Here is a 20514-nt window from a genome sequence, read left to right as displayed (position 1 = left end):
AAAAATAATTCGTTTCCGGTAGACGGTTGTATACATGAAACAGTCCCGGACCTCTCCAACCCGAATATTTCACAAAAATACTACTTCATTTTAAAATTCACTTCATTCCAGAGATCTTCTTTCAGCAAGATGTATACAGAATCGATAGCCGACATTTCATATTTTCAACCGATAATAAATTAGAATTGTGGTAATGCAAAGAGCTGGTACATTGACGGGACGTTTAAGATCGTCAACAAGCCTTTTTATCACCTGCTATCATTCATCAATTCATAGTTTCCTGAAATAATTAAGGTGATGATATAAAGCAAGCGGCGCTGGATTTCATTTTGATGTCTGGCAAGAGAAGGAAAGGGAGAGAACAACAGTTTATGGCTGATTTGGAACGATAATACTTTTTGATGCAGAAAATTATTTGGATGTCTGGGAAGAGAAGGAAAGGGAGAGAACAACAGTTTATGGCTGATTTGGAACGATAATACTTTTTGATGCAGAAAATTATTTGGAGTTTCTACATTACTGTGCAAAACATTTCACGGAGTAAGAAGAATTGGCTGGCTGTTAAAGAGATGTTATTGCTGGTGGTAAGACAGCTGTCTTTATGTTGATGACCTTACGGGTCGACAAGAGCATGCAGATAAACGAACGTCAGTTGCAGCTTTGCTTGAATTATATTCGATGGGCAACGGACAATGGATGTCGATTTTCGAAATCCACGATTTTTGGCATGCACTTTAGTCAACGAAGAGTTTTACATCCTGACCCGGAGCTAACACTGGATGGAAGCCCCATTCCAGTTGTAGATGAAACAAAATTCTTGTGTTTGATATTTGATAAGAAATTATCATTTATCCCTCGTATTAAAACACCGAAGAAGAAATACCTGTAAGCCCTCAACATATTGCGAGACTTATTAAACACTGACTGGGGAGCAGACCGTAAGGTCTTGCTCAGATTATATCGAGCATTGATAAGATCAAAACTCGATTATGGGTATGAATTGGCCCTCGTGTCTTATCTCAAAGAGCTCGACACCATCCACAACCAAGGACTTAGAATCACTTCTATAAGTGACATTTAGTAATTGAACAGTAAAACACTAACACTATTTATGTAATAACAATCACTGGTTTATTAACATGCAACGTTTCGACGATCATACTCTCGTCTTTATCAAACAAATGATAACATATATGTAAAACATCAAGTATTTATATACAGTAAAAATGATAAGATATATGTAAAACATCAACAAGTATTTATATACAGTATAAATGATAAGATATATGTAAAACATCAAGTATTTATATACAGTATAAATGATAAGATATATGTAAAACATCAACAAGTATTTATATACAGTATAAAAAGAAGCCATAAATATAGACCTTATATATAACTAGATAACCTTATATATAACTAGATAACCTTATATATAACTAGCACTGATCAAAGCTATGATAGTGGTTACAATGTACCGAAGCCGATCGGCGCACGAGCCCTCATTGCACGACAGACGTGATAATCTGGAACTGCAGTACGCTACCAAAATTGCATCTCTGCTTCATTATATTTCATTTAACACCATATTTAAACCCTATCATGAAAATCTATATTTACTGAAAACTATAACATTAATCTATCATTCAGTATTCGCATTCAACTCCTTTTGTCTCAGGCTGGTATCAGTCAAGAAAGTATTGCGAATACCACGTTCTTTGAGACACCACCATGGTCAATATCTCCTCCCAAGATCGATCTAGATCTTACAAAAAACAAAAAGAAAGATACTAGTTCCACAGTGTTTCAGTCTCTTCAGAGAGTTAAGGTCTGAATATGGTGATTATGCTCCAATTTATACAGATGGTTCCAAAGATGGTGATAAAGTAGCTTAGGCTACTGCCACGCGGCCACGCCATCTGAGACCATTTCTGTTCGCCTTCCTTCTGCTGCTACCATATTTAATGTTGAACTCCAGGCCATCTTTCGTTAACTGGAGTTCATTAAATCTTCTTCATTTTTAAAGTACGCCATATTCACTGTATCGTTGTCCTCCCTACAAGGAATAAACAGCCTGTACACCTATTAGTAGCAGATATTTATCGTCTGCTACTATCACACGGGTTTAACAGAAACGACATTGTCCATTGCTGGCTCCCCATGTCTGCTTTAGGTCTTCCCATATCACAATTTATGTTGCCTTTAATAGATTTTAAATCTTCCATTAACCTTTTTATTTATTGCCGCTGGCAACGGCCTTAAAATTTTCGTGCAAATTGGATTATAATTTCTTGAACTATGGCACCTGATTGTATGAAAAATCTTGCTTTTATTTTTATCTGATTTTTTTAAAAAAGTTTGAATATATTACCGTTACGTCATAATGACGGTTGAGTTCAAATTTCGTGAAAATGGGACCGAAACTGCTAGACAAAATGGCCGCTCCTCGTGCGCAAATAGTGTAAAACTATGGTATATCAAGGTTGTGGATCATCTCTAGAGGTTAAAATTTTCATCCGATTTTGATGAAACCTGAAACGTATGCATATAACCCAACGATCTTGTTTCCTTTCGATATTCGGATATGGGATTGTAACTTCCTGGATTATGGTCCCTGATTGTACGAAATTTCACGTTTTTTACTTTGTGGAACCTCTAGAGGTCGCAATTTTTATCCTATTTAAAAAAAAGTTTTAATATATCATCGTGACACTCTAATGATGGTTACGTTTGAATTTCGTGAAAACCGGATCGAAACTGCTCGACAAAATGACTGCTTCTTGTACGCAAATAGTGTGGACCCTTTAGAGGTCACAATTTTTATCCGATCTTGATGGAACTTAATCTATATGTTTATATCCAAAAGATCTTGGTTCTTTATGGATTATGGCCCCTGATTGTACCAAAAGTCGCAACCGCTGGTATTCCAATATAATATACAGCTAAATATATGTATAGGACTTACGAGTGTGTAGTGACAAATGAAATAATACCGACATTATTTTACATAAAGAATTTATAATCAATTTGATTACATAGTATATACATAAATAAAACTCAGGTGATCTTTGATAGTTACAGTGTATTATTATTTTATTCTAATTTTAGTATGTTTACTGTAATATATCACAAAATGTAAAATAAGAAATTCTGTTGTCTGTTCATAAAAAAAATCATTTCGACACAAAAGTTGGTTTGGGTTTTATTTCGTGCAGACTGGACGTACCCTTTGCTTATTCTACCCTATAAATGGATGTATCCCGTGAACCTTTGCTTATTCTACCTTCAGACTAGATGTACCCCGTTACCCTTTGCTTATTCTACCCACAGAGTGGACATACCCTTTGATTATTCTACCACCAGACTTCCATCTTTAAAGGGATGAAATAATTAGAAAGTGTAATCCTTGAGTGGCATTTAGCGATTGAGCACATTAAAAACACAACGCAATTTATATGGAAAACAATCACTGGTTTATACACATATAGCCTGACGTTTCGACAAGTATTCTCTTATCGTTTTCAAGTACAAAATACATTTTACCATTGATCCACGAATCGTGTACCATAATGCGTTTCAGCACCATTTGTAACAATTAAGGGACTCGAAGAATGAGGCTAGACATATTCCACAAGTCATGTCAAATGATGACACCATATTCTTATCTGGAGAACATGGGCAATAAATACCATCGGTGTAGATTTGAATAACCAGACGTTAGAGATCGCCATTCGATTGAGACTTCTGGCTTATTTCGCCGAACATAACTGATTTGAAATTAGGCTTATTTCGCCGAACATAACTGATTTGAAATTAAGGTAAAAACGGAAACGATGGAATGTAAATCAGTTTATATGCATTCATATTACATTATTATAAGCATTGCGACCCATTTGTGTTAATTTCTATCTCCCAAACATTAGCGAGCTCCTTTAAACATGGATTATGCAAGAGCAAAATCTGCCTATTACAAGTCTTTCTTTAGGCCTGAAATGTTATCTAAATTATCAATTAGACATTAATTAACTTATCCAGACCATAATAAACTCTCGATGTCAAGGCTAGCCTTCGATGTTGGCTGGATTAGATTACTATATGCCGCTAACGGCCATTGATAATTAAATTTTAAAAAAGTGGATAATCGAGACTATGCTGTTTATATTAATGATTTTAGTAATGATGACCGACACTATGCAAAAATTTCACCCGCTTCTTTCTCGGCTCATAGTGGATCAATTTGACTGAAATTTTCAGCAAATTACATTTACACTATCTAGTTTTTAACTATTATAGCGAGAACTGCCATCTTTTTATCTTATCTCCCATAATGTATCTTTAAATTAAAAATGACAATTTGGTATGAAGAATGATATATTATCAAATATCAATACATATTATTGTGGGATGAGTAGAAATAATGGTGCATTAGGGGGATATTGGTAGATTTGGGTGGATATTGGTAGATCGTTTCTACCGCGTTTCAGTTGATTATCGAGCATCCCCCAATAACACCCGCATTTATGAATTGTTAGTGAAGGTTTGGTCCAAGTCCACAATACACATACATACTACATACCGGAAGTGTTCGATTTTGTCTTTGCGTTGGCGATTAGAACGTTGAACACTGATTTGTAAAATGGTATGATAATTTTATTAATTCACTGAATTCGCCATTCTAGAAGGCAAGGTGGTACAGGAAGGCCTACCTGTTCCTACAGTAATACATGTGATCTTCTCAAGAGATAAATGACACGGATCAGATTTACTTTATAATGAAATAACAAACCTCATCTCTCAACCCTCCGTGTTTCGAGATAAGAGATGGTCCTATATAGTTCCACGTAGCAAAGTCGAACGCGAATCACATCCGCCTCAGTAAGCAAAATTGACAATATTTTTCATCAAAACAACGATTGTTTATTGTTATTTATAACATTTCTGCAAGATCCAACTACAATTAAGCAGAAAATCCTACCTGACACGGGTACAAATCCTCTCTTTTTAAATCAAATCGATAGATCTAGTAGATTGCTTTTTCAGACATTTTAAATTTACGTCTTTCAGTTAACACATAAATGAGAGGCCTTGTGTGCAATAGCCAATCAACCTGATCAGAGTTGCGCAAGAGTTATACGCCGTAATTATGAATGTCGGTATCAATTTTGATAAAAACAACGCATGATTTACTTTATTGGCAATATTTGCTGATAAATGAATGTTGTTTCAGTAGATTGCACTGTGTATGTGTAATATGTACTAATAGTATAAAATTAACTTATTTTTAAGATGGTACATGCATTAATAAAGAAATTGAGTTTGCCACTAGCCGGCACTTGGAACTAAAGGCATCCAATCGTAGCTAAAAACAAGCACATCAGTATATCTCAACGTTTTTATTTACGTTCTCGTACCTACATAGCCCGGTTGGAGCTGACGTGCCAATAAACAACATTTCATTGTAATGAGATGCAACAACAGGCAAATTGTAATCAAAAACACCGTCGTTAAACTTTTAAGGAGCGAAAAGCTCTATTCTTTAGAATCTTAGAATAGACAAAAATCGTTCTAACGGCTAGCCCCCGGATCCATTCACTTTTTTGTTAATTGTTTGTTTGTGTTTTTCTGAGTATGATGTCTTGTCCGTGTATTTGTTTTTATGTAAATTTTGTGTGGTGCAGTCCCTCTGCACTTACTATTAATGTAATATAAATGTGTATTGATATATAATCAATTTATTAATTTCTTATTGTAATTTCTAATCAGTTATGTTCCGTGAAAAAATTGTAATTACTAATCTAATCTATTATTATTATATTATTATTATTATTATGTTTGATGAAATACATGTATGTGAATAGTCCAAATTAAACAGCAGTCATTTGCACCTGCCTAGTCCATCTTAACATTTTTTTGTCATTTATGAATCAACCATTTTTAATTACTTCCGCATTGTTTTCTGGGATATGTTTTTTTCTTGCATCATTTCAAATTTCGCTCGAAACCATTATGTCCAAAGAATACGTGAGATGTGCAGTGATTTAAAATGTTTCACCGTGCCTTAAATACTCCTACCGGCTACCATTACATAATATTTGTTTATAACTAATTTGTTATTTCCACACAGTCGTATTGCACTACAGTGGAGTATTTTTCCCTGATTTGTATGATGGTTTGCATTATTTCTTATATATCACAAGCCGCCAAAAATGATTTGTAGTTATCACAGTGTTGAAAGAACGAAATGTAAATGGGTACAACTATCACAATGACGAAACAAGTATGTGAATTTCTAGCAAGCTTTGTGTCTTCCCGTCACCTTTAAATAAACCAACTTCTGTTTCATCGTATTGATGCCGATAAAAATAGGCATTTGGCGAAAAAAACTGAGCGAAGACAACGCATAACTAAACATATCGTTAAAATCTGAACAAGGCACAATAGTTATGAATTTTTCAACGCATCAGAGAAACTAACACTGTTTACACAAGATTAAACGATACCCGGGCCCTAGAGAAATCTTTTGTATAAAAGAAGTTAGCATGGACAAAACTAGGAGCCAAATAATGTCTAATAAATTCTGGTAATTACTTCTCCCAATCTGTAACAGAGAACTAATGTTATAACTTTTATATATTACAGGAAACTAATAATGTTAAAACCTTTCATCAATGTTTTGTTTGTGAAGAGATTTTTCAACAATATGATGATTTAGAAAAACACAATAAAATACATGTTAAAGAAGAGAAAACTGATGATGTAGATGAATATTGTCGTGTACAGTTTAAAGAAGAAAAAACAGATGATGTAGATGAATATTGTCGTGTTAAACAAGAGAAAACTGATGATGTAGATGAATATTGTCATGTTAAAGAAGAGAAAACTGATGATATAGATGAATATTGTCGTGTTAAACAAGAGAAAACTGATGATGTAGATGAATATTGTCATGTACATTTTAAAGTAGAGAAACCAGAAGATGTTGAAACTGTTTATCAATGTAATTTATCTCAAGGGGAATTTCAATCTGAGACTAATATAGAAAAACGCAGTGAAATAGATGCCAAAGTACATGTTAAGACCATAGGAAATAGTTTACAACAATTTAAAGATGGCGATAAGTTTCAAGATCAGATGGGTATTAAAAGACCTTTTAAATGTGATGTTTGTGGTAAATCATTTAGCACTAGTTACTGTGTACAGATACACATGAGAATTCATACAGGCGAACGCCCTTTTAAATGTGATGTTTGTGGTAAATCATTTCGCACTAGTTACTGTGTACAGACACATAGGAGAATTCATACTGGTGATAAACCTTTCAATTGTAATGTCTGTAGTAAATCATTTACTCAGAATAGTAGTCTACGACAACACATGAGAATACACACGGGAGAAAAACTTCATACTTGTGATGTTTGTCGTAAATCATTCATTCAACGGGGTGCTCTTCGCGTACACATGAAAACTCATACAGGGAAGTAAACCTCATAATAGTGAGTTTTGTGGTAGACTGTGTGGTATTAGTGGAGAAATATAGGAAAGTAAACTGTGTGGTATTAGTGGAGAAATACAGGAAAGTAAACTGTGTGGTAAACTGTGTTTTATTAGTGGAGAAATACAGCAACATGCCACTTTATACTGGCAAGAAACCCTTTAAATGTGATGTTTTTAGTAAATCATTTATGACAACTTTTAATCTGCAGACACATAAAAATTCACCTAAAAATATGATTATTAGAATTAATAATAATGATTTAAAAACTACAATATTTTTAAAATTAAGCCTCAGTATGCGTATAAAATAAAAAATAATTATGGTAAATGCTATTTATCAAGACTGTTTTTTTCACCTATATGTAATTCCAACCGATGTGACATGTGTCATTGGATATTCTGTTCGGAAAATATATTATTAATGACTGTTTCTCAGTGTATTCGGTGTTTTATCGGGCGATTATATTGAATGAAGATATAAATTTACCTAACAACTGGTGATCAGTGAATCCAACAATGTATCATCCAGTTATTGTTCTAATATCTACCGGTACCTGGAATTCATACAGAGCGGTGGAAGACATGTGAATTACAAACCATAACGAAACCGTCTTTATTTGCCACATGCTTTTTTTTAAAAAGACAGCTTACTAGACCTGTTTATGGAAAATGTGCAAGCTAGTTTGTTTTTTTTCCGCATTATCAAAATTTCCGTTACATGTGCTAATTACTTGGATTGTGAACCATGTGGCTGATTCTCATGAAGTCAAGATGACTGTTATTGTAGCCGACAAGCAAGTTGATTGTCTTCTTAATTAACAAGTAATAATTAACCCGTTGTAATTTTGCCAAAAGTAGATTGATTTATGATACCATAGTGTCCGATTCATTGTTTTACCAACCAGCTAGACTAAACATCAAGGAGACAAATAATGACTGATTAAGAACAGTGGTGTGTAGTCACGTGAAATAATACTGACATTATTTTACATAAAGAATTTATGATGAATTTGATTACATACTATATACATAAATAAAACTCGGGTGATCTTTGATAGTTACAGTGTATTATTATTTTATTCTAATTTTAGTATGTTTACTGTAATATATCACAAAATGGAAAATAAGCAATTCTGTTGTCTGTTCGGGGGGTTGGATGGCTGAATGGTTAGCGTGCGCGCGCTGTATCATAAAGTCTGTCATTGAGTAGACTGGCGTGGTTTTGAATCCCCGGTTGTACGTGGCAAGGAGTAGGGTCGCCTGTCCAACCTCGTGGGTTTTCTCCGGGTCCTCCGGTTTCCTCCCACTGCTAAAGACCCCTATGCGCAAGCGAATTATGTAAATAAAATTAAACCATATGTTAGTCCCGAAATGACCTAGTTTGTGTCGAGTGGACATTAAACCCCATTTCTCTCTCTCTCTCTCTGTTGTCTGTTCATAAAAAAAAAATTTAGACACAAAAGCTGGTTTTGGTTTTATTCTACCCACAGAGTGAACATACCCTTTGCTTGCTCTACCACCAGACTTCATCCTGAAAGTGGTGAAATAAGTAGAAAGAGCAACACAGAATGTTCATGTCCATAGCTTATTAATAAAACCGTCAATTGTTACCCAAAAACATCCACCAGAGCCACAGTGTCTCATTGAGTAAGATGCTGGTTTGCTAACTTAGCGGTCCTGTATTCTCTTCAGGTGTCAAACGATAAAATTGGTGTTTTTCCAGATTGGTTCCCAATGTCAGTGATGTAGGTCAGAAAGTCTAGTATCGTTGTTTCGAATAACCCGGAAGAATGAGGCCCTGTGAACACATTGGCATGTTATGTAAAAGACCCTAGGCAGATAGAATTTGAAATAAGAGTAGGCTGTAGTGCCACTGTCCAGAAAAGGTTTTCCTCATAGCACAATGTATAGCATATTCCTGTGTAATTAGTAGAAAAGTAGGACATTAAATCCTGTATCATTTCGGTATTTATTATTTTAAAGATACAGTATATAAGAGCTAAATTTGCCTATTGCAAGTCTTTATTTTGGCTTCCAATGTTATATAAATTCTGTTCCCTACAATTCTTATGCGTGACTTGACTAGCATGATCCATGACCAGCCAAGAGTGACCCCACTATATTTATGCTTGACCTAGCATGTGTGACCTAAAGTTACCCACAATTATTATGCGTGGCCTAGCCTGAGCCATGACCTACCTAGAATTCTCTACAATAGTATTATGCTGGTCTAACCTGCCCGATTAGTGACCCACCTACAGTGCTCCACAATTGTTACGCATGACCCTAGGGTGCCCACAATTCTTCTTCGTAGCTTAGTTGGGAGGGGGTGTGTAACAATATTATGTCAGTAACAATATTGTGACCATTATCAATTCATAATCAAGAAATATAGCAAGTAATGTGGTTTATTTTGATAAGTTAACTGATCTATAAATATCTTGGTCATTTACAATTTTCATGCGCATAAAGATATATCATATTTGTTGACCAATTTAGGTAATAGTCCTTGCCTGTATGCAGGGTATGGTGCATATCTATTCCATATTTGGAATTAAGCTGTTGTCAGTCTATGACGTATGTAATTTTGGATGTTTGCATCTATGAAAGAGCAAAACCAGGACTCAAATGATCAGACACTGCTTGGTTTCTTTAGCTAACCATTTGATTCCCAGACGACCATTTGATTCTGAGAGAGTAGGGATGAAGAGTTTTCCATTAGCTAACCTGCTCTGCGAGTGGAATGGGGTTGAAGGAAAGACATGTTAATCTTAAGTGCTGTAATGTAGACTATTGTTTAACTGTTTTAACATAGAAACCTGTAGAAAGAGTTTTGTTGTTCCTGTTACTATTCGATGTCTGTACCCTGAGAAGACACAACGTTGAAGTCCAAAAGGAGAGAGATACAAAAGTAGCCTGTCCAGAGACAAAAGGCAAACCACTAGGAACATCTTGGAACATATGAACAAATAGCGCACACCTGGCCAGGCCCGTAACCAGCTTGCTATCTTCGGAGGGTCAGTGAGGTTTTTAGGGGGGGGGGGGGGCACACCCGGCACCATCTACAGTAGGTATTTTAGAGCTATGGTCGGCAAATTTTGGGTGGGGGGAGGGCATTGCCCCCCTCTGGCTATGGGCACGCACCTGGCTAAATATATATGAAAAATATTTGAATTTTGCAAAATAAAAACATGGCAAGTCAGACGGCATAAAATGGTAGAGAGAGACTAGCCTAGTCATAGACACATAGAATGACCCGGAAGTAAATAAAGATAAACGCAGCTATAAACTTACCAGTAGACACCAGTGAATATTCAGTTGGGATCAAGTGACTTTTCGCATTTTCTTAGTGTGCCGTTCAAAATTTCTCGGCACAATTAGGAAGATCTCGCGGCACAACTGTGCACCACGGCACACTGGTTGAGAATCACTGCACTAGACGAGTTATGTGCCAATACAAATAGGTTCTGGGAACGCTTGGAGGCCGAGAACCCAAAGGGGTTCCTAATTTTTCTCTGACTTTACAGATTTGTTTTTTTTTATGGTATTATTTCGTATATGGTACAGACGTTCGGAAAGTTTCAGTGTAACGTTTGGTCTTTTAACACACAAACGTTACGTTTTAAATTAAAAATGACAATTTGGTATGAAGAATGGCACATTATCAAATATCAATACATATTATTGTGGAATAATGGCGTATTAGGGTGGATATTGGTAGATTTGGGTGGATTTTGATACATCGTGCTACCGCGTTGAGGCTGATTATCGAGCATTCCCAACAACACACGCAATTATGAACCGTTCGTGTCGGTTTAGTCCACGTCTATAATTAACATTTGCTACACACCGGAAGTGTTTGATTCTTTTTTTGACGATTAGACCAGTAAAAACACTATTTTGTAGAATGGTGAGTTAATTTTATTAATTCACTGAATTTTACATTCTAGAAGATAGGCTTATGGTGGTACCGAGAGACTTATCTGTTCATATAGTAGGCCTAAATCTGATCACCACCAGAGATACATGTAAATGATACTGATCAGTCCATCAAATATATTTTAAAAAGCTTTTAACTCTAGCTAGGCCTATTCTTTGTAATCTTAGAATAAGTCTATGTAATAAGTCTAGATGCAAGCAGAAATAATTTTTCGTGATAAATCAGCTTTAAAGTAGCTAAGTCTCTAACTCAATATCATCCAAAATCTTCAACATTGAAAACACGATTTATTTGTCAAATTAAATCAACATTCATGTTGTGATCTTACCGGAAAAAGATGGGCTTTTGATATCCAATATTTAAGACAAAATAAACATTTTACCATTGGTACACGAATCGTGTACCATAATGCGTTTCATCCCAGTTGTATCAAGAGACTCGAGGGACGAGGCTAGACACATTGCACCAAATCAAACGGCATATGTAGACTGGAATAACCAGACGCTAGAAATTTGCACTCGCTTGAGACTGCTGGCATATTTCGCCAAACATAACTGATTTGAAATTGGAGTAAAAACGGAAACCATTGAATGTAAATCAGTTTATATACATTCATACTACAGTATTATATGCGTTGCGACCCACTTTTGTCAATTTCTAGGTCCCAAATGTTAGCGATTTAGCTCCTTTAAAACATACTAATAGTTGAATATTAATTTAGATATTTTAACACTTTAAGCTCTGGATCTTGTTTCCATTGTTTATCTGTTTAATATCTTTTATTGTAGAGGGATTGGGTGGCCGAATGGTTCAACATGTGTGTATTGGATCACAAGGTCTGTCATTGAGCAATCTGGTTAAAACACAGATCCTATTTCATTTCGTTTTTATAGTTCAAAATTTCGTTTTACTTGTCTTGACTACACTTGGATCTGGAAGAGTTGATATTTAACTCGTGTTCTGAATGATGTCAGGGATAAGCCAATGAAACGGTCTGTTACGGCGAGCTTTGGGCGTGTTTTGCACGGAACTGTGGGTAATCCACCAGTAACATCAATGCTGATTGGTTAATCAAATGTCTGGCGTCATAGGTCATAAGTCGGTCTTTTGACCCCTGACGCGACCTTCGAGTACAACTGGTCAGATCTTCATGTAGTGTAGGCCATCGAAAGTATAAAAAAAACAATAGGAATATAGATCTGTATTTTACTCAGATTGGTCATTGAGTCAAGTGGTGTGGTTTCGATTCTCCACTTGTACATGACAAGGAATAGGGTTGTCTCTCCAACTTTGTGGGTTTTTTTCCAGTTCGCACGCCCGGTTTCCCCCACTGCCAAATACCCCTATACACAACAGAATTATTAAAATAAGATTGAACTATCCGTTTGCCTAATTGTTTTGAAACTTAGATTTTAATTTCAATAATTTCCGAGAATTGTTTCACATTGTAATTGAACCTTATGAATGCTCAAACAACAAAAATTATCATCTGTATGAAATTTATATGCATTACTTGAATTGCTAAAATGAAACAGTCTGTTGAATTTCAACAATTTCTCTAAATTGTTTCCAGAGTTAAGGCCCCTGTTCCTTGTTTCAGTTTGTAGATTCCCTCCTTTACCTACAAAAGAATAAATATGCAACAACCCTTGTGGACTGCTTGGACATATTTTGTATATTATAGGAAACTAATGATGTTATAACTTTTATATATTACAGGAAACTAAAGATCTTAAAACATTTCATCGGTGTGTCATGTGTGATAAAATTTTCCAAGAATATGATGATTTAAAAGTACATAATAGAATACATGTTAAAGAAGAGAAAACTGATGATGTTGATGAATATTGTTATGTTATTGAAGAGAAAACTGTATATTGTCATGTTAAAACTAATGATATGGCTGTACATGTACATGTTAAAGAAGAGGAAACCGATCATGTACATGTAGATGGATCTTGTCAAACTGATATTGTTTATCAGTGTAATTTGTGTGATGAAGAATTTAAATCTGACATTGATTTAGAAAAACACTGTGAAATACATGTCAATGTAAATGTTAACTTAGAAGATACCTTAGTTCATACGGGAGAGAGCCTTTATAAATGTGATGTTTGTGGTAGATCATTTAGTGATCGTGGTACCCTTCACAGACACATGAGAACGCATACTGAAGAGAGACTTTATAAATGTGATGTTTGTGGTAAATCATTTAGTGATCGTGGTACCCTTCACAGACACATGAGAACGCATACAGGCGAGAGACTTTATAAATGTGATGTTTGTGGTAAATCATTTAGCACAAGTTATTATGCACAGATACACAAGAGAATTCATACGGGTGAAAAACGTTATAAATGTGATGTTTGTGGTAAATCATTCACCCAGAGTAGTACCCTACAGCAACACATCAAAATTCATACAGGTGAAAAACTTCAGACATGTGATGTTTGTGGTAAATCATTTAGTGATCGTGGTACCCTTCACAGACACATGAGAACGCATACAGGCGAGAGACCTTTTAAATGTGATGTTTGTAGTAAATCATTTAGTTTTCAAGGTAGCCTTCGCAGACACGTCAAAACGCATACAGGCGAGAGACCTTATAAGTGTGATATTTGTGGTAAACCTTTTAGCACCTGTGCTGATTTACGGAGACACAGTAAAACTCACACAGGTGAGAGACCTTATAAATGTGATGTTTGTGGTAAATCATTTACTCAGAATAGTACTCGAAAGCAACACATGATAATTCATACAGGACGAAAACCATATTAATCTGATGTTTGTGGTAAATCATTTACTCAGAATAGTACTCGAAAGCAACACATGATAATTCATACAGGACGAAAACCATATTAATCTGATGTTTGTAATAATTCATTTAAACAGAAAGCTGGTTTTGTTCAACACATGAAAATTCACACAGGAGAAAAAACAACAACATTTAAATGTGATATTTGTGGTGAAACATTCACCCAAAATTCCAATCTACAAAGACACATAGTTACCATTGTCTATGGTTCCATAGTATATCGTTAACTAATAGAAAACATGTACACACATGTGTTAATCTGTAGTATATGGGTTCAATTTAGGAACAATGAGTGGAATATAATCCTGGAATAGATTTAAGGAAATTAATATAGTCAATTGTTACTTATTGACTACTTGTTACTTGTAGGTGTTGTGCACATCTAAAGATATTCCTATTTACAAATTAGGGCCCATTTTCAATATTACAATCCCATTAATGGTTGCGTACTCTATCCCATAGATGCGTGCCCATCTCCCCTATGTAGAAATTTAGACACCCATTGCAAGTCAAGTCATATATGAGATTTTTTTGTGTCACAATTCAAAATGTCGTTGACACTAAAAGTATGAAAGTTATATTTGTTATTTGGCGTGATGTGGTCACAACATTTACTTCAAAGATCCAGGCATTTAGATACATAAAAAATGATCCTTGTGATAGATGAATTGAATTTTGCTTTGGTTAGGAGGCGTTTCAGATTAGGTGGCTGTCTTTGTGACTTAATGAATTGAACATTATCAAATTTATTTCTGAGGTTGTCGTTTGATGCCAGGAGTGTCCTGCTCCCTGCATTGTTTTAAAGAAGTTGGAATGTTGGGGGTTACATGTATGAGTAGCGACAATAATGTTATATGTCATAAAATACAACATAACAAATTCTACTGTCATTCTATGATTCTTTTTAATAAAAAAGATTTTGCCACCAAAGCTGGTTTTTTATTGTTATTTCATCCAGAATGGACCATATTCCTGGAGCAATGGTTCGAGAAATCTCTCTCTGCCCATTACTGGATTGGCTTCTGATACTTGAGCTTTTGAGTGAGTGTGTGTATTCTTCCCGTTCAATCAAATCTATCCCAAGTACAGCAACATGACAGCCCTTTGTTTAATCTGGGGTCTTCCCTAAAACTTTGGACCGTGATTTAAGGTATTAAAAACGGTGAAACTATTCTTCGTCTCCATACAGTATTGTTTACATTGTATTCATGTTGATAGCCTCGTTTGTCACGCAATTAATTTTTCTGCAATATTCTGCTATGCACTGGTAAATTGGGCATAAAAAAATCGTGAGTCATGACGTAACGTTGTGTAAACATATTTGGTCCAATTTGGAGCTTTGGTTAAAAAGTAACGATATTGTTACACAGTTAGCTATTGGTTGTTAATGGACTATTGACCAGTCATAATTTAGAACAGAAATTTGCTTCCAAAAAAGCAGTGTTCAGTGGGATTAGCTCTAATCAAACAAAACACTGTGAGGAGTATGAGAATGGACCTAGCCTTGACTTATTATACCCACAGAGTGAACCTACATGTACCCTTTGATTTTTCTACCCACTTATTTCATCTTGAAAGAGGTGAAATAAGTAGAAAGAGCAACACAGAATGTTTATATGAAAGCTCATCAATAATCTGTCAATTGTTACCAATAACATCCTGAGCTGCAGTGACTGGATCATTGTCAATTGTTATCAATAACATCCTGAGCTGCAGTGACTGAATCGTTGTCAATTGTTACCAATAATATCCTACCTGCAGTGACTGGATCGTTGTCAATTGTTACCAATAACATCCTGAGCCACAGTAGCGCAGTAAATAACACACAGTCTTGTTAACCTAGAGGTCCTATGTTTGATCACAATGCCCGTTTCCAAAACAGTAGGAATGTTAAAAGCTGTTTCATTTCTGTATTTATTATTGCAAGTCTTTATTTTGACTCTCAATGTTATATAAATTCTGTTCCCAACAATTCTTATGTGTGGCCTAGGTTATTCATGCCCAACCTATAGTGATCAACTATATTTATGTGTGGCCTAGCGTTATTCATGCCCAACCTAGAGTGATCTACTATATTTATGTGTGGCCTAGCGTTATTCATGCCCAACCTAGAGTGATCTACTATATTTATGTGTGGCCTAGCGTTATTCATGCCCAACCTAGAGTGATCTACTATATTTATGTGTGGCCTAGCGTTATTCATGCCCAACCTAGAGTGATCTACTATATTTATGTGTGGCCTAGCGTTATTCATGCCCAACCTAGAGTGATCTACTATATTTATGTGTGGCCTAGCGTTATTCATGCCCAACCTAGAGTGATCTACTATATTTATGTGTGGCCTAGGTTATTCATGCCCAACCTAGAATGATCCACTATATTTATGTGTGGCCTAGGTTATTCATGCCCAACCTAGAATGATCCACTATATTTATGTGTGGCCTAGCGTTATTCATGCCCAACCTAGAGTGATCTACTATATTTATGTGTGGCCTAGTCTGACCCACCTAGAGTGATCCACAATATTTATGTGTTGCCTAGTCTGACCCACCTAGAGTGATCCACTATATTTCCTTGTGGCTTAGTCCTGACTACCATTGCTTTGCCTGACCTGTGACATTATTCTAAATCTTCAATGTCACACTGTCGTGTATCTGGGTAGGACTTTCACGCTGTGTATAAAACAAACTTCAATGACCGATTAAACTCTGGAGAACTGTGTTGTTAAAACTCTTGTGGTGAAAACACCACAGACCCAAAACACTCCTATGAATATTATTTTAAGTCAAAAATCTTGTGGAATGTATTTATTTTCAGAAACCCAATATCTTGTGGAACTCTTGTGGTGAAAAGTTCCACACAAATGCCCCCAAACCTTGCCATAGATGCTGAGAGTACGTGTACGTCCTTCTGAGAACCCTGCATGATGTCTGATTATACCTTAAAGAGTCCTAATGTTGGCAAGAGCCATACACTTCTTCAAACACTGAACCACAGTGAATATTCGCTAGGCTACGACAATCACTGATAAGGATGACATCATGCTACTTAATGAGCCACAAATATTAACTTTTTTCCTCCGACAAATTAAATTCTAAAACATTTTTGTTATGTATTAGAAAAATAAAAAAAGACGTTTGAAGTATTTGTAGGTAAAAATTATTTCCTATTTTAGTGTAAATGGGTATTAAAATGAGTAAAGTGCGCCATTCTCCTCGAATCAGTTACGTCTTATGTAAATAATACACGCGCCATTGAGCCAATGATTGACGCTGCGTAATATGACGTCATGTGTTGAAGGCAGTCATCTTTTAGAGAGATATTAGAAGACTTTCGTGATACTCTGAGAAACAGATTGACTTCTTCATAGATCTGGCCTGTAAGCTGAGGTGGCTAATGGTATGTCTCACTAGTGTTAATAGCATGTAGCCTACCACAATGGCCACTTGCAACGAGTTGTGGTTATGTTACTAAATTTAGAAACATTCGCAGAACCCTCTATAAATAATATTTCTTGTAGATGAATGCTCCTAAAATAATATTTGGAGAATGTTGTGCTTAGCACCTGGATACAAGTTGAACTGAGCGATATTCCTGGCAACAGATATCCCTGGAAACAGATATCGCTATATTTTCATTTCCCATCCTATGATCTGGAAAGTTCATTATGGGCTTTCCATGTTTATAAATCTCTAAATAATAATTTATATAACATTTTAAGCCAAAAGAAAGAATTACAATAGGCAGATTTAGCTCTAAACATAAATAATACCAAAAATAGTTTTTGTGACAAAATGTGTTTTATTTCAAGACTTGAATAGATTAGTGAACTTTTACACATCTACCACTTCCCATGGTTGAAGAGACTTTCAGGGAAGTTCAGATGATTTGATTAATAACGGTTTATTGTACAGACCTTTAATTACATTTTTCAAATTCTGTCAATATCGCCCACTCCCTCCCAGAATACCATTTGGCTTATATAAACCCAAATATGAAAACACTGCACTTCTTCCTATACACTGAGCTTCCTGGCACGACTCTAGCACATAAAATAACCCTTAGCATAGTACCTCTGACTGGGAAAGCTTACCCTCACATTACACCCAATCATAATACATTTTTTTAAATCGGATAAAAATTATGACCCCCACAAGCTAAAAACGCGATTTTTCGTACAATCAGGGGCCATAATTCAGGAAGTTATGGTCCGATATGCGCGAATATTGTCGACTCTCTACAGGTCACAATTCGTCAAAATCGGATAAGAATTGTGACCTGTAAAGTGTCCACAAACAAATTGTGGACGGACGGACGCACAGGGGCGACGACAATATACGTCCACATGAAAATGTGGGCGTATAAAAATTGTGACCTCTATAGGGTCCACAACCTTGATATACCATATTTGTACGCTATTTGAGAACGAGGGGCGGCCATTTTGTCTGTCAGTTTTGGGCCGATTTTTACGAATTGCGCGAATATCGACAGGAACCGAGATCTTTGGGTTATAAACTTACATTTCAAGTTTCAACAAAATCGGATAAAAATTGTGACCTCTATAGGGTCCACAACCTTGATATACCATATTTTCACGCTATTTGAGAACGAAGGGCGGCCATTTTGTCTGTCAGTTTTGGGCCGATTTTCACGAAATTCTAAATCAATCGTCCTTAGGGTGTAACGGTGATATAATAATACGTTATTTTAAATCGGATAAAAATCATGACCTCTATAGGATCCACAAGCTAAAAACGCGATTTTTCATACAATCAGGGGCCATAATTCAGGAAGTTACATTCCGAAATGCGCGAATATCGAAAAGAACCGAGATCTGTGGGTTATAAGCATACATTTCAAGTTTAAACCAAATCGGATCAAAATTGTGACCTCTACAGTGTTCACAAGCTAAAAACGTGATTTTTCGTACACTCAGGGGCCATAATCCATGAAGTTACAGTCGGATACATGCCAATATCGAAAGAAACCGAGATCTTAGGGTGATAAACCTATATTTCAAGTTTCATTGAAATTGGATAAAAATTGTGACCTGTCTGTAGACTGTTCAGAAACAATTTTGGACGGACGGATGGACAGATGTATGAACAATTCTTTTATATAAAAATTATTATCCATTTTGACGGAAAAAAATAAAAGACAGTGTGAGCCCTGATTGCACGTATTCAAACGCGACCTGGAAAATTGAGACTACAAAAGTCGACAGTACGACAGCAAGCTAAAATGATAGGTCGCTAATAGCAAGGCAAAACTCGAAAATTCGCCAAAATGATAGGTTGCTAATAGCGCGTGTTTATTTCCTATTTTCTACTTTTCGAGTTGCATTTTGGCTCGGTATGCGTGTTAGCGCCTTCTTACTGACATCAATAAACACAAGTCGAAAGACGGTACGGTATACAGGCCAAAATGCAAGTTGAAAATTAGAAATTAGGAAAAAACGAGGGGCGCTATTATCGCGTTGTGATATTTCTTAATTTTCTATTTTCGCCTTCTGATTGGGCGAAAAGTAGAAATTATGAATGGTAGTTATAGGCTTCCATACAATATGTATTTATTTTAATCAATACAATGATAAATGAATATGCAATAAAGTAATATATAAATATATGCATGTACCCGATCAACGCAATGTAATCAATATATATGTACTCGACTGATAGAATAGCTCATAATTCATATGTCACTAACCAAAGTATATAACATGATAACCCTCTAAGAAAGTGAAAATGCGAAGCATGTATGATGTGTATTACATTCAATTATGCATAACTCAAGTCTTATAGGGAATTCAGGCTGATGAAAGCATCACCTGTAATGGACTCAATGTTTTTTATATGTTGGAGGCTAAAGGTGTAAATTAACATGCACTAACTGTAGACAACTCTTACCAACATTATTCTAATTAAGGTATAAAGCATTAAATACATTTTCCAAACTGGATCAGAGTAATGGTACTACTAAATGTGGATAATTATATTATAAAATCAGTACTTACCAACGCAAGTCTAGTACCCATACTGTTAGTAAGCCTTGAACATCTAAATTAAAAGATAGGTTGCCAGGCAACGAAACATACGCCCACAGCAGCTATATCGTCCGGGCAGTCAACAAGAGTTGTCGCATATTTTTACTTTTTTCGGTAATGAAACATTTATAATACATTAAAATCTGATAAATAGTAACAACTCATTAAGTAATTATCAGAAAACCATTAGAATTTGTTTGGTTTTTATAAAGTTCAGCCCCA

At 35.6% G+C, this 20514-nt stretch overlaps 1 protein-coding gene across 1 annotated transcript; it reads left to right on the top strand.

Annotated features, from left to right (window-relative positions):
* The first annotated feature begins 11367 nt into the window (after nucleotides 1-11367).
* Nucleotides 11368-15168, top strand: LOC126832347 (zinc finger protein 664). Its single transcript, XM_050563100.2, has 2 exons — nucleotides 11368-11404; nucleotides 13154-15168. The coding sequence occupies exons 1-2, from the start codon at nucleotides 11402-11404 to the stop codon at nucleotides 14210-14212; spliced, it is 1062 nt and encodes a 353-aa protein (XP_050419057.2). The 5' UTR covers nucleotides 11368-11401; the 3' UTR covers nucleotides 14213-15168.
* The last annotated feature ends 5346 nt before the right edge of the window (nucleotides 15169-20514 follow it).

Source organism: Patella vulgata, chromosome 9 (assembly GCF_932274485.2).
Source record: "Patella vulgata chromosome 9, xgPatVulg1.2, whole genome shotgun sequence".
Taxonomy (NCBI): domain Eukaryota; kingdom Metazoa; phylum Mollusca; class Gastropoda; family Patellidae; genus Patella; species Patella vulgata.
The sequence above is the reverse complement of the archived record's forward strand: the minus strand, read 5'-3'. Positions and strand labels throughout refer to the sequence as shown.